Source organism: Ctenopharyngodon idella, chromosome 15 (assembly GCF_019924925.1).
Source record: "Ctenopharyngodon idella isolate HZGC_01 chromosome 15, HZGC01, whole genome shotgun sequence".
Taxonomy (NCBI): Eukaryota; Metazoa; Chordata; class Actinopteri; order Cypriniformes; family Xenocyprididae; genus Ctenopharyngodon; species Ctenopharyngodon idella.
Window position 1 is genome coordinate 23,179,618 of NC_067234.1, and position 14,770 is coordinate 23,194,387.

A 14,770-nucleotide genomic window follows, 5' to 3' on the forward strand; every position below is an offset into this window, starting at 1 on the left:
GTCTTTAGATGTGTCCACCTCTCAGACCCAGCAGCCGCATGCATCTCAGGCCTCTGAGCAAAGAGAACATCTCAGCTCTCCCTCAAAGAAAAAGTGGAAAAGTACACTTAGAAAGTCCCCCTGTCTCCGTCTGTCCTCTCTGCTACGCTGGCTTCACCCCAGAGAAGACAGAAAATCCCTGCTGGCCAGTATGGACCCTGCCCCCTCAAACTATGGTTCTCTGCTCTGAGAGCCCCCCCAAACTCACTAAAACTTATCCTGTGGGGCGGATCGTCTTCTTGTCCATTAGCAAAAACGTATGATGGACAAACTCTCAGTACTGTTTTGTAATCAGTCTAAACTAGATACAATTTATTATGTTCTTCGGTTGGCACAATATACTACACATATCTGTATTTTCTGTAAATTTACACAAAGGAAAAACGTACAGGGGTGCTCTTTTAGAAGAAACAGAAAACTGGAACAGGACAAAAGCTTTTCATTTGATAATAAAAAAAGAAAATAATAGCATTCCATTACATGCTAGGAAAAATCTTGCTGACCACTTCGATTTTTGTCATAACGTTGTCAGAACTGTGTATATTGTGAAGGATAGAGAGTTAAATGCTCTGTACAAATATGTCTCTGAAGACGTGATAGTTATTACAGGGTTTCTTTTCTTCCTTCTACAAAATATACCTCAAAAAAGAGAAGAAAAGGAATAAATAATCTGGAACATATTTCAGCACTTCTACCATATTTTGTGCAAGCTAGCATATTTCATTTTGGATGACATATGTTGTCTGTTTGTGGCAAAGCTTGACAGAACATGAGCGATTAATGTAAGCCCAGAAATTACAATTAATTTGTTTATAACATATTAAACATGAAATATAAAGCACAGAATATCGTTGAAATTGTAAGCTTGAAAAGAATGGCTGCAGTACTAGACTGGTCCTGCGACAATGTTTGAACAGCTAAAAAAAAAAACATGCTTTCTTATTTATTTTTAAAATAATTTACATTATTTTTGACAAAAAATATTGGACAGCTTTAAGGCACTTTTTATCTGTTGGAGGTAGATTAATAATAGCCCCATGCTGAAAAATGATTCAGGTTCACATTAAATTTTAGAAATATGCTTTTTGACATGTTCAGTGGAAATGTGATATTTAAACTGAAGTAGAATTGCTTGGTCCTTGTCTTGCACAAATGTAGTTAGAAGTGGTGAAATGCATCTTTCCGTCACTTCCTTAAAGTAAATAATTTGTTATATGTTGCTTTGGAAATACAGTACACAAATGAAGTACAGTAGATATTGTGCAGACTAATGAAGACATCAATATAAAATAGAAAAGTGAAATAGTCCTTATTCTAATCAGTGGGGAAAAAAAAGATCTTCTCGGTTACTTTCTACCTACAAAAGTGAACCTCCAAAAGTAGCTTGACACTTTTTTGAAAACAACTTCAGTAAATCGTATTGTAATCTTTACTATTTGTCATCCATCACAGCTCATCTGATGACATAGCAAAGTTTGAGTTATTTGAATTAATGATGAGTTTAGGATGTTTATTGTCTCTAGAATTCACTAACAGCTGCTGATTTGCTACCTACAGTGAAAGCTAATCGTTTAGTTTAACCGATGGTGAATGTATGATTTGCTCTTAGAAGATCAGATTTATCTGAATATTTTCATTGTGATGTTTCTCTCTTTTAGCTCGTTTACGCACCAATGCGATCAACTCCAAAATGAATCTGCGAATGGAGTTTAATAATGAGGTACGACGTAAGGAAATTGAATGAAATCTCATGCAGTACTTGAATAAGGCTGAAAATACAAGCAGAAAATACTGGGATGAATTTCTGTGTATAGAGATTCGTAGTAGCCTTTTTGAGTTTAGAAGATTTGACTTGAGTGCCCAAAGGGCTGTTTACTTTGTCTTTTATTTCTCTTTCTTTAATACAACTATTTTACTCAACATGAAAACTAATGCTCAAACATCTCACTGCAGTGATTTGAGCTATTCAGTATTAGGTCAGCAGATTCTGTTGCTTATTTCTATGTATGTCTTCGTCATTAGTAGCGTTTTCCACCCCACGTGGTGCAATTTCGTAAGGCTGCTTTATAATCGTGTAGTCTCTGAGAGGAGAGGGCAGTGTTCATTTTTAGATATTCTTGATTACCTGCCCTTTAGCTGTCGCGAGAAAAGTGTTAAAGTTAGACTTGACTCTGTTTTTGCTACGTGTTTTGTCGAGAACTCATTGCTAATAAGTCCTACAACAACCACATAATGTTTACATGATCTAGAAATATAACGTGCAAGGATGTAGGCACATTGTACACATTATGACTTGGTGCTATGTCTTTTTGAACTCGTGGTGCTGTGGTTCAGAGGTTAACACACAAACTCACGCACAGTCCTCTGTCTTAAAACTAACTAAACTAGCTCCGTCTTGATTTCCGTTGTCGAGTTCTTCTGGTGAGTAGGACCGCAAGCAATAAAACCTCTCTCACAGGGCAGGTCCTGTGCGCTCACTATCTTTCAGTATGAAATCCGTCGAAGGTGTTAAATACAGACCGGCTTTGACATTCAGTACGTGCTTACGTTATCGCGTGAACGTTCGCTGTCACCATGAATAAAAACCCGCGTATTTAGAAAGATTTATAAAGACGAATTTGCCAGTCTCGAGGAGGCAGCATATCAAATGTATAATCCATGAAATGTACCCACGGTATGATAGTAAATTTTTCATTTAGCATGGAAAGAACCTGGTACCTGGAGGTCTGACGCGTCAAGCGGCGACATTTCTGTTTTATAGTGTTTTTCATGGACACGGTGGAGCGATGCATCCTCGCATAAAGCTGCCACGCTGATTTAAGATGCAGGTTCAGTGTCGCTGTATATCTGGATGGTGATTGACGGCATTTTATTCAGCTCCTCTGTGGTCTTTGTAGGGAGAACCCGACTGAAACGTTTCTCTTGTTGAATATATATGATACTGTACAGGTAGACACGCCCCCAAGAGGGCTCATTTGCAGGAAGTGTCATATCAACTCTTTGATTGCCTGTATTCAGTTTTGTGCTTACTTCTTATGGTGCTTCGTGAAACTTTATTTTTCTTTATTTCGTTGATTGAACAGAACTAACCTTACATAATCAAGATATTTCACTCGTTCGGACCTGTTTGTCTTGTTTCAGATAATGTACATCTTTTTGTTCTTGATTCTTTTGCTGTTCATATTAACCAGCACTGAAAACTTAGAATGTAATACTGCATTATGCACTAATTTATGACTGTTTTAACATTAAACCTCATACTTAGAGCTTATTGGAAGCATATTTCAAATTGCATTTTTTTTGTGTGTGCTTTTTAACTGCTTTCGAATTTGTGTTGTACTTTGTTTGGAGATTATATTATCTGAAGATGTGTTCTGGGCAAACATGTTTTTCATCTTGATCACCCTACATGCAATGTATAAGAGACTGTTCTTATGTTAAGAAACAATTATAAAATAACTTTTTTTTTCTTTTCTTTAAGATTTATTTGATTGAATGACTGCGTCAGAGGCTTCTTTTGTTAAGTAATCTCATTTATTTCAGGTATTATTCTTAAACAGTATGGTGCTGTACCAAAGCCTTATGTACAATATTATTATGATGTATTGTTTGATTCTTCTGCCACTGCTAATGAATTCTCCAACAAATTGCTAGACGACTCTGATTATGAAACAAGGTGCAGTGTGCCTCTATCTTCTAGTCCTTGATTAGTAGGCCTACTTCAGTCTTTTTCATGGGCATTCGGTGTCTCTGCATACTCAGATGTTAAGATATGGTGCCTGGTGTGTCTTCATGCTGCTAGGATTAAATGTTAAAGATGTTTCGTATCTGTACTACCAACTTCTGAAGTATGACATTGACCTCCACAGTAACTCAGCTGGACACTTTGATTCAGCATCTTGATATTAAAAGGGAACAACCCTGCAGTAAGCAATGGCATTTTTAGAGAATAAAGGAAATCCCATTGTTAATTTATATTTATTTTATTGTTTTGCTCATTTTTTTTTTTTTTTTTACATTTATAAGTCTTGCTCTAGAATAAGAACCCAATCAAAAAGAATATGCTATCCTGACAAATGAATTGTCCTTGAGAGTTACGTCAATATCAGACCTGGGAATGAAACGTATGGAGTGTTAAATATGTGTGTGCGAGTGTGTGCGTGTGCTGTCTTTAACAGCCCAACTGAAGTTCTGTATAGTGGAGCCGTTCAATTTGCATTGTTTACATCACCAGATGCCCAGATATGCACATTTTGGCAAGCTCTATTAGGTTGACATTTTCCAACGCTTTGGTCCATGTAATAACCCCGTAAAACTTTTTGTATTTTGATATAATAAAAAAAATATAAGAGTGTGTTTTTATTTCTTTACGTGTGATCTTTTGGCTGTAAGTACCTGAAGTGACCACCAGAGGCCACTATTGCATAATGTTAAATCTGAATGGCTGATTTTAAAACTTATGTTTCTACATATTAAGCAAAATGCCTTAGAGGGAAGGTGTTTTTCAAAAATCTGCCACAATGACTGATACTGCTGTCATATAGAAAAATAAAATTGTGCAAAGTCCTTAACCAACATAACTCCCTCTCACACACCTATTTATCCAAAGTGAGTGACTAAGACAGAGTACATAACACTGTGCCACTGGCATAAGTCTTGTGGCCAACGCCTTGCCATTGGACAGATGATTTAACAATTATCATGATGATGATGATTGCTCAAGAAAAAGTTGAGACAGACTCTGCTCAGTTTTGGTTAACCTTTCAATTGTCTTTTGGTCATTTTCACCTGAAAGGGATAGTTCACCCCAAAATGAAAGTTCTGTCATCATTTACTCACCCTCAAGTTGTTCCAAACCTATATATAAAAAAAATTCTTCTGTTGAACACAAAAGAAAGATATTTTGAAGAATTTGGGAAACTGAACAGTTCTGGTGCACCATTCACTTCAATAGTATTTTTTTTTCTACTATGGAAGGCAGTGGTGGCCCAAAGCAGCCTGGTTACAAACTTACTTCAAAATATCTTCCTTAGTGTTCAACAGAACAAAGAAATTTATACGGGGTTGGAACAACTTGAGGGTGAGTAAATGATGACATAATTTTCATTTTTGGGTGAACTATCACTTTAATGAACCAGTTATGACCTTTTAGCATGTTATGCAGCTGGAGATGGTGTGTTTTTTTTTAGTCTATGTATCAAATCTTACCTGACATATGATAATTACTGCGTAGCCTATATATTTCACAAACTGTTCTCAATGATAGTTTGGTTTCATTTAAAGGGATAGTTCACCCAAAAATTAAAATTTGCATCTTCATTTACTCACCCTCATGTCATTCCAAACCTGTATAACTTTCTTCTGTGGAACACAAAATGAAGATATTTTGAAGAATCAAACTATTTTGGTTACCTTTTTTTTTTTTTTTTCGTCAAAATATCTTCATTTATATTCCACAAAAGAAAGAAAGTACTACAATTTGGAAAGACATGAGGGCGAATAAATGTATGTAATTTTCTCTTAAAACACTTAAGGCCCGGTTTTACAGACAGGGCTTAGACTACGCCAGGATTAGGCCGTTTACACGACACCGTTTTCAACTAAAAACGGAAAACTTTTTGTGCGCTTTGGCCGTTCATTTACACGACAACGGCAGTTTGGTGGCCTGAAAAAGCAAACTTTTAAAAACAGGTTTCAAAGTGCAAGTTTTTGAAAACAGTCTCAATGTAAACAACAAAAACGCGAATATGTGAAAACGATGACGTCACGCACATGCGCATTACATGTTCAGTCTATAGTGTTTCATCGCCATCTAATGGCCTGCCAGCAGAATACAGCGTTTTTTGTTATTTTCACGGATTCGTATGAATGGTGATCGTTTTGACAATGGTGTAGTCTGTACGCGGAAAACTCAAAGGAAAAACATCTCCGTTTTTAACCATATCGTTGTCGTGTAAACGTACCCTTAGTTCAGTTAGGACATTTAAGTAGCTTTTATAAATGTACCATAGGAAAAAAAAACATTACGGGTGTGCATTTTGAGACAAAACAATGGCACTGACATATTTTAAGATTTGTCAGTACAAGTTGCTTTCAGTTAAAACATCTCAAACATGCATTTTAGTCCAGGATTAGCTTAAGCCTGTGAAACCGGGGGGAAATGGCTATAAAGATGTATCCCAAAAAATCTTTAATATTTATTTTTACTCAAATCCTATTATTCCATTTATATTCAATGGGGGGAAAAGGTATCATAATACAGAAAACAAAACATTATCCCCTAAGGGAAGTCTTTAGACCCATGAATTTTTAAGTTTTTAAATGTTGGTCAAATCTCAGCTGGGTGTTCTCAATAGGGACTAACAAGAGTTAAGTGGATCCTACTGACATCCACCTTGCTCCTGGCCACGCCCCCAGACACGCCTCCAAACACACGCACTCAGTTTATCAGGTGGTGCGTGAGAAAGAACTTTTCATGTGTCCTGCCTCGAGACCGAGCTTACTCACTCACTCACAGATCCCACGTTCACACACGATGAAGGATGCTTTTGTTTAACTGTATTTCACACGCATTCACAATAACGGACAGATGTTCTAGAGGGGTAAAACTCTTGGATTTCATTTGGGGGAGTAACGCTGAAACAATCACAGACAGGTGAGTGACTCGTGTTTATCTTTCCTCTTTTTGTTGGCGATTTAGGAAGCATATGTACTTATTATATTACAACACTAAGTATATACAAGTAATATTTTCTAGTAATATTGTATCCGTACATAAACATTGCTAGTAGTCTAATCTGCGCCGTTGTAAATTCCTTATAAACCTCCATTTTATTCACTTCCCCCGGTTGAGGACAAGCACCCTAAAACAGTTTAGCCCAGTGTTACGAAACATGGACACACGCAATGAGCAATTAGAGATACAGAACTCAGTCTTGAAGTCACATGCTGTTGCCCATGACAACAGTGCGCATTTTATTGCCAGCCAATGCAAGATTTCAACATCACTATACGGTTCACTTCTTCACCTCCTTAGTCACATAACAATAAAGACATACGTGTGCACGAATATTATTTCCTGTCTGTAAACATTCCCCATCAGATATTCAGAATCCAAGACTGAACGATTCCTGAAGGATTTCAAGATAATCTGTCGCTTAGCAACCACATCAATGTACATCAGCTTTTCATACTCAAGTTGTATTAAATAACATTTAGGAAATATGCACACGAAATGGCTTCTTTAAGCAAAAATCAGTATTTAGTGTGACCTCCTGGACTTCTTCCAGTTTCTCAAAGAAGAAAATCTGAGAAACTTCTCATCATATTTTGAAAGTTTTCTTGGCCTTCCAGTCCTTTTCCATCCCATTTGGGTTTAGAAGAGCCAGTTCCTGCTATTGCTCAAGTGACACTTTTTTTTCTGTTAAATAATGCATCAAATTTTTTATATTCTAATAAAAAGACTGAGAAATAATGAAATAATTATATATGGTCATTAAACCATTGCTAAAACAACATCATGCACAGTACTATATGTACACATCCCAAAGACTTCCAATGAATTTAATGTCTGGTGCCAATTCTTGTGTAAAAATGATTCTTCATGCTCCCTCCCAACCATTATTTCACAATTAGAGCCTGATTAATCTTGGCTTTGTCATCCTGGAATATGGCCATGATGTGTCTTCCTACATGGTTGTTTAAAGGGATAGTTCACCCAAAATGAAAATTCTGTCATCATTTACATACTCTCAAGTTGTATTACCCTGTATTCATTTCTTGTGCTGAACACAAAAGAAGATCTTTTGAAGAATGTTTGTAACCAAACAGTTGCTGGGCCCCATTGACTTCCATAGTATAATAATAAAAAAAATACGATGGAAGTCAGTGGGGACCAGAAATGGTTTGATTACCAACATTCTTAATAACTTCTTTATGTGTTCAGCAGAACAAAGAAACTCATAGGTTTAGAACAACTCCATCGATTAGGGTTAGAAGAACTGTTGCCAAACATATAACATGCTAGAAACATAATAATCACCACAATAATGATACAATCTTAGACTCTTAAGTATTTGCCTATTTAAATCCAAACAGTGACCTTTTTTTGGCTGGACAGTGTGTGTGTATATATATATAAATATAAATATTTATTTTTTTTGTAGTCTCATACATTTAGACCCCATTGTGTTCTGTTGCATATCAAAGAATACAGACCATAAACTGTTGCTCATATTAAAGGGTTAGTTCACCCAAGAATTAAAATTCTGTCATTAATTACTCACCCTCGTGTCGTTCCAAATCCATAAGACCTTCGTTCATCTTCAGAACACAAATTAAGATATTTTTGATAAAATCCGATGGCTCAGTGAGGCCTCCATTGCCGGCAAGATAATTAACATGTTCAATGCCCAAAAAGCTACTAAAGATGTATTTAAAACAGTTCATGTGACTACAGTGGTTCAACCTTAATGTTATGAAGCGACGAGAATACTTTTTGTGCACCAAAAAAACAAAATAACGACTTTATTCAACAATATCTAGTGATGGGCGATTTCAAAACACTGCTTGATGAAGCTTCGAAGCTTTACGAATCTTTTGTTTCGAATCAGTGGTTTGGAGCACGTATCAAACTGCCAAAGTCACGTGATTTCAGTAAATGAGGCTTCGTTACATCATAAGTGTTTCGAAATTTCAGTGGTTCACCACTGGGGGGGGCGTGACTTTGGCAGTTTGATACACGCTCCAAACCACTGATTCAAACCAAAAGATTTGTAAAGCTTCGAAGCTTCATGAAGCAGTGTTTTGAAATCGCCCATCACTAAATATTGTCATGAAGTTGTTATTTTGTTTTTTTTTGGTGCACAAAAAGTGTTCTCATTGCTTCATAACATTGAGGTTGAACCACTGTAGTCACATGAACTGTTTTAAATATGCCTTGAGTAGCTTTCTGGGCGTTTGAAAGTGTTAATTGTCTTGCTTAATTTGTGTTCCAAAGATGAACGAAGGTCTTATGGGTGTGGAATGACATGAGGGTGAGTAAATAATGACAGAATTTTTATTTTTGGGTGAACTAACCCTTTAAGATATTGAATGCCAACATGTACTCTAATAATATCCTATTAAATAATCATTAATTACATCCATACAGGCAGTGTGATTAGGTTTGTATTAATCACCGGCGCTACTGCTTTATGTACTGAAGGTGAAGTTAACCCTCTCAGGTGCCTGCATGCACATATGGAGCTGTCTTTCCTGTCAGGGAGGGTTCATTCTGCTGAGTCAACATAAAGGTTCTCTCTCTCAGCACTTTTGACAGTAGGGCCAGAGTGTGAGAGGAATATTTTGTTGTTTTCGTATCTCGGTACTCTATCAGATCCAGTCCTGTGCATGTCAATCTTCATAAGGTCTTTCTCTGTCACTGTGGGTGTGGCTCGATATTCCAGTGTTCCTTTTGTTTATTCTTCACACTTGAATTATTAATGGAGTAGCGTATTGTAACGTTGCTTGTATAAGTCTGTGTAAATCCTGTATTCATCATGGTCATGCATCACTGAACATGACACAAGCACTCCTTGTCCTTGTTATTGATTTTCTTTAGGTTCATTTAGGTTCGTTTAGGTTCAAGGTGTACAGTCACCATTTAGCCTACTGATTTTTGCTTGAACTCAAATTTAATTGTAGTGCTTTCATTATCTGTATTCATTATCATTATCTGACTATATAGCTATATTGGGACCCTTGGTAAAAATAAGCAAAAATCACTGTGAAAATTAGTTTTTGCCATTTCTCCTTTTAGTCTTTCATTCAAAAATATTCACAAATCTAACCTTTAAAAGTTAATTTACACAAAATGTAATGTGTGGAATAAATGAAATAAATACATTTTTGTCCAAAATATGTGTGTCAAAAGTATTGGCACCCTTACAAATTCTAATGAGTAAAAATCTAAATGAAGTATATTCCCATTCATATGGTATGTTTTTAAGTTCACCTTAGTGAGCAGGAACACTTAAGTGATAAGTCATGACTTCCTGTTTCATTGGGCTCTAAATATGAAGTGATGCAGACCAAATTCCTATAGTCATCCATATGGGAAAGACCTAAGAATACAGTAATAATGTGTGACAAAAGGTTTTTGAGCTGCACAAATCATGAAATGGCTTATAGTTCAACTGTTGGAATACTCATTTCCACTATTTGGGCAATAATTAAGAAGTTTAAAACAACTGGAGATGGCAACAATCCACCTGGAAGAGGATGTGTGTCTATATTGGCCCCACACACACTGAGGAGGATGGTTTGGGTTGGAAAATTGCATATGCTAGTTGGGTCTTGTGGTCAGAAAATCTCCAAAACTATGATCAGATCTCACCTATATACCCACAACTTGTTTGGAAAGGTTAAGTTAAAAAAGCCTTTGGTGGCATCAAACAACAATCTAAATGCATCTACAGGTGTTACTAAAACTTTGAGTAGGACTGGGTTTTATGGTCAGATGAGACCAAAATAAAGCTTTTTTGGAAAAACACCAGAGGCGGGTTTGGCATAGATAGAAACATAGCCATGTAGAAGAGTACCTCATCCCCACTGTGAAGTATAGTGGTGACTTTGGCAGTCGGATTTTATCAAAAATATCTTAATTTGTGTTCCGAAGATGAACAAAGGTCCTACAGGTGTGGAACGACGTGAGGGTGAGTAATTAATGACAGAATTTTCATTTTTGGGTGAACTAACCCTTTCATGCTGTGGGGCTAATTTTCTTCCAAAGACCCTGGACAACTTGTTAGGATACAGGGTATCATAAACTCCATCAAGTACCAGCAGGTATTAAATCAACACCTGTCAACACCCTGACCCTGTCAGGAAGTTTAAACTGGGCTGTGGTTGGATCTTCCAGCATGACAATGATCCAAACACATCTCAAAATAAACAACAGAATAGTACACTGACCACAGAATGAAGGTTTTGCCATGGACATAGCAGTCCCCTGACCCAAACCACATAAAAAACCAGTGGGATGAGCTGAAGAAAAGAGTCCACAAGCATGGACCTCTGAATCTGAAGGATCTGAAGAGGTTCTGAATGGAGGAATGGTCTCCGATCTTTTGCTGTATGTTCATCAACCTTATTACGCATTATAGAAGAAGATCCAGAGCTGTTATCTTGGCAAATGGAGGTTGATTTTTGTTTAAAGGTTAGATTTTTGAATGAAAAACTGAGGTTACATTTACACGACACCTAAAAATTTGCTCTTTGCGCTTTTCACGCACAGGTGACAACATTGTCAAAATGATCCCGTTCACATGTATACGCAAAAACAACTAAAAACTCTGTATTATGCATGTCAGGCCAGTAGTTGGCGATGTCATTTTGTAAAGAAAAACTATGCGCATATAGACTGAACACATAATACGCATGCGCATGACGTCACCGTTTTCACAAATTCATGTTTTTGTAGTTTACACTGAGACAATAACAGTATCGTTTTCAAAAACTTGCACTTTAAAACCCGTTTTCAAAGTTTGCGTTTTCAGGCCCCCCAAAAGTTTTCCATTTTTAGTTGGCCCACTAGATTTGAGGCTGTTATTCCATCCATCCATCCATCCATCACATTTATTTATTGCAATGAATATAACCTTTGATTCTGGTATGGCAATAAAAAGTAAGTAAATAAGTCCACCATGCACATACATAACACACATGTGCATGCCACAGGCCTTCATCCTTTGCCAAGGTTGAAGGCTTATCTTAAAGCGAAGTCCGGTCTCCTCCCTCCCCTCACAGACGGGCAGCTGTTGCAGTGACTCAGTATCATGGAGGCGTGCAGCGGGACTGCAGCAGCGACACACAGCAGAGCTCCAACACCTCTGAGAGACGCATGCAGTCATGATCCCTGTGAAAGGTGAGTAACAGCCTGCATTCTCCTCTCAGTGTGCTTTGGCAGCTGCGGTGCTCGATTATAGCTAGCTATGCCTTATAGCGTGTGTCTGTGTGTGTGTGTGTGTCTCTCTCTTGCAAGGTTATATGAGGCATTTTCTTCACAATTGGCTGAATCTCTGCATAATCAGGTGCAGTGCATGTACTGGTTTTTGCACACACAGGCATTTTATGTGTCATGTGACTGGTTACCTTATTCTAATTCTGAGACAGCATATTTCAGCAGCACCGCATGCAGCAGATGTGAATTTGTCCCCTGAGGAGTAAATTGTAGTGGTGATTTGTGTGCAACTGGTGCCCTACAGAGATGATAACAAGGACGGTCATCAATGAACGTGTTGTACCGCCCCAAGCAAGCAGGCATGGTTTAATGTAATAGTCGATGACATGATGCTTTATTTATACTAATTATTAATTTATTCAAAATTCATTTAGTTATCAGGGTGATAACTGTTCTAATATTGTGTAATAAAGTAAATGTCTGATTAAAAAAAATGTAATTCTTGAACGGAAAAACATAACCTGAAGTACTACGTTAAGGCCCGGTTTCACAGAATGGGCTTAGCCTAAGCCAGGATTAGGCCTTAGTTCAATTACGGAGACATCTTGAGACAAAACAATGGCTCTGGCTCTGACTTATTTTAAGATTTGTCAGTACAAGTTACTTACCTATTTAGTCTAGGACTAGCTTAAGCCTTGTCTGTGAAACTGGGGGCATGTACCGTAGTTAATCTTTTATTATTATTATTATTATTATTATTATTGAAAAAATGAACAAACCTGCTTATTAATATTTGAATTTATTCCACCAGATCAACATCATGTGATGCAACCAACATACAAAAAAAAATTAATAAAATAAAACAGGAAACTGTATAAACACGCCTGCAGACCCTCAAAGTCAAAAAGTCTCAAAATATCAGATAATATGACCTTTTTTTTTATGACAAGGCAAGGTTCAGGTTGTCATATGGTGAGACTTCACAAAAACTGATATTTATGAATTAATAATGAGAGATATATATATATATATATATAGGATGGCATGAGCGGCAGTTTCTCAATGACAACAGTGGTGATCATTAATAATTACGATTATAATTTTGAGCAAAATAGTCATGATTACATTAACCATTATTGTGCAGCATAACTAAATGTGACTCAAATATAAACTAAAACGTCAACAGTTTTCATTGACTAAAACTATACTAAAATGCCCAGACCTTTAGTCAACTGAAACTTGACTAACAAAAAACAGGTTAAAGCTGACTAAATCTAATAACAACTAACAAAGACATTTGACACAGGAACTAAGACTAAATAATAATAAATAAATAAAAACAGCTGACAAAATTATCAGTATCGTGGACACTCTCATAATTCATAATACATTCACTGCAAAAATGTTGTTGTTGTTGTTGTTGTTGTTGTTGTTTGCTTGGTATTGCTTAGTACTTAATTCAAAGGGAAAACAAGGTTATTTTTCTTACTCCACTAACATTTTTTTTTATTTCTTGTTTTAAGCATAAACTCACCCAAATTTTATACTTTTTTTTTTTTTTTTTCATTAAACAAGACAATATCTTTAGTCATTTTGCTTCTTAAGTAAATATATCTTGATTTAAGAATGTTTAGATATTTGTAGTGAAAAAACAAGACAAAAAAAACTGAGTAAGAAAATCATTTTTTGTTGTATTGACCCATAATTTGCTGTTTAAAAAACTCACTATCCTGCCATTATGTTGTATCTGTGATTTTGAAATGGCAGTAAACTTTTGCCTCTTTCTGCCATGAACCGGATCAGGCATTTTTATCATTCAATCTCATGATGGTCTAATCTGGAGGAGGAAGGGGTATGTGGGATGTTCTGGAACAAAATCACTGACTCTGTCTTTTGTCTACTGAATGAATCGCCTAAACTCCAGCCTTTATTCCCATTCTAAAGGCTTTCCAATCCTTAAAGCTGTTCCAGCTCACCTTTCCTTGCCCCATGGAGTGCATCATATTTCAAGCCCTGTTCTTTGTTACTTAGGGTGGATTCATTTGTGACTGACTGACTGATTGAAGCGATATCCTTGTGCGTCGCAAAACATACAATAGTGTGCTTTTTACCACCACTGATCTGATCTTCTATAATGCCTCCTTGTTTCGACCCTCTTGGCCATGTTCTTAGCTGCAGGGTGAACTGGGTAATGCTCTGGAGATTATCTGAAATGGGTGGAATATTTCATGACGTGTAGATGTGAAGTGAAGAGTGAGCTTTTAGAAACAGGAGATGAATGAATAATTCATCATGATTGGCTTATAAACTGAGTAGGTTTGTACATAATCTGATTGATTGCAAGAGTGGTTTAACTACTACACATCTTACACAGCTTTACTAATGGTCTAAAGACATTATATAAGGTCCAGTACCCCCATTAACAAATCTGATTTTGTAATTTTCCTATAGCTAAGATCCTAACGGACACATTGAAAATGCATTAGGACTGGTATGTGCTTGTTTAGCAGCTTTACTCTTGTGTTATTGACACAGCTTGACCTTGGTCAAATTGTAGCTCATTGTTTGATTATTTCCTCACCCAGAGGTCATGAGTTCAGTATAATGAGTGGTGCCTCTCAACTTGGTTAGTTTATTGCCTGTATGTCCTGCTTGATTAGGCAGCCAAAACTGTGAGGAAACTGAAGGTACATATCCAGCTGGGCTGTGCACATGTTCGGGACATTCAGGAGCTGTTGGCTTGTAGGGACCTGGGTTTGGGTCTACAAAAAGTTAGTGCCCCTGTTATGC

General features: G+C 36.8%; 2 protein-coding genes across 5 annotated transcripts in view; both read left to right on the forward strand.

The window, feature by feature from the left end:
* The window catches only part of igsf9ba (immunoglobulin superfamily, member 9Ba), a 71,183-nt gene extending 66,788 nt beyond the window's left edge, over positions 1 to 4,395 (forward strand). For 3 of the 4 annotated variants that reach the window (XM_051863411.1, XM_051863413.1, XM_051863412.1), the window contains one exon: positions 9 to 4,395. In XM_051863411.1, the coding sequence (XP_051719371.1) occupies positions 9 to 229 (221 nt within the window). In that variant the 3' untranslated portion in view covers positions 230 to 4,395. The remainder of the gene's footprint in view (positions 1 to 8) is intronic. The other variant, XR_007925218.1, reaches the window with a different exon arrangement.
* Positions 4,396 to 6,436: 2,041 nt separating this feature from the next.
* arhgap32a (Rho GTPase activating protein 32a) overlaps positions 6,437 to 14,770 on the forward strand; it is a 35,902-nt gene continuing 27,568 nt past the window's right edge. Inside the window, exons 1-2 of the mRNA XM_051863206.1 lie at positions 6,437 to 6,694; positions 11,827 to 11,944. Of these exons, the coding sequence (XP_051719166.1) occupies positions 11,856 to 11,944 (89 nt within the window). The 5' untranslated portion in view covers positions 6,437 to 6,694; positions 11,827 to 11,855. The remainder of the gene's footprint in view (positions 6,695 to 11,826; positions 11,945 to 14,770) is intronic.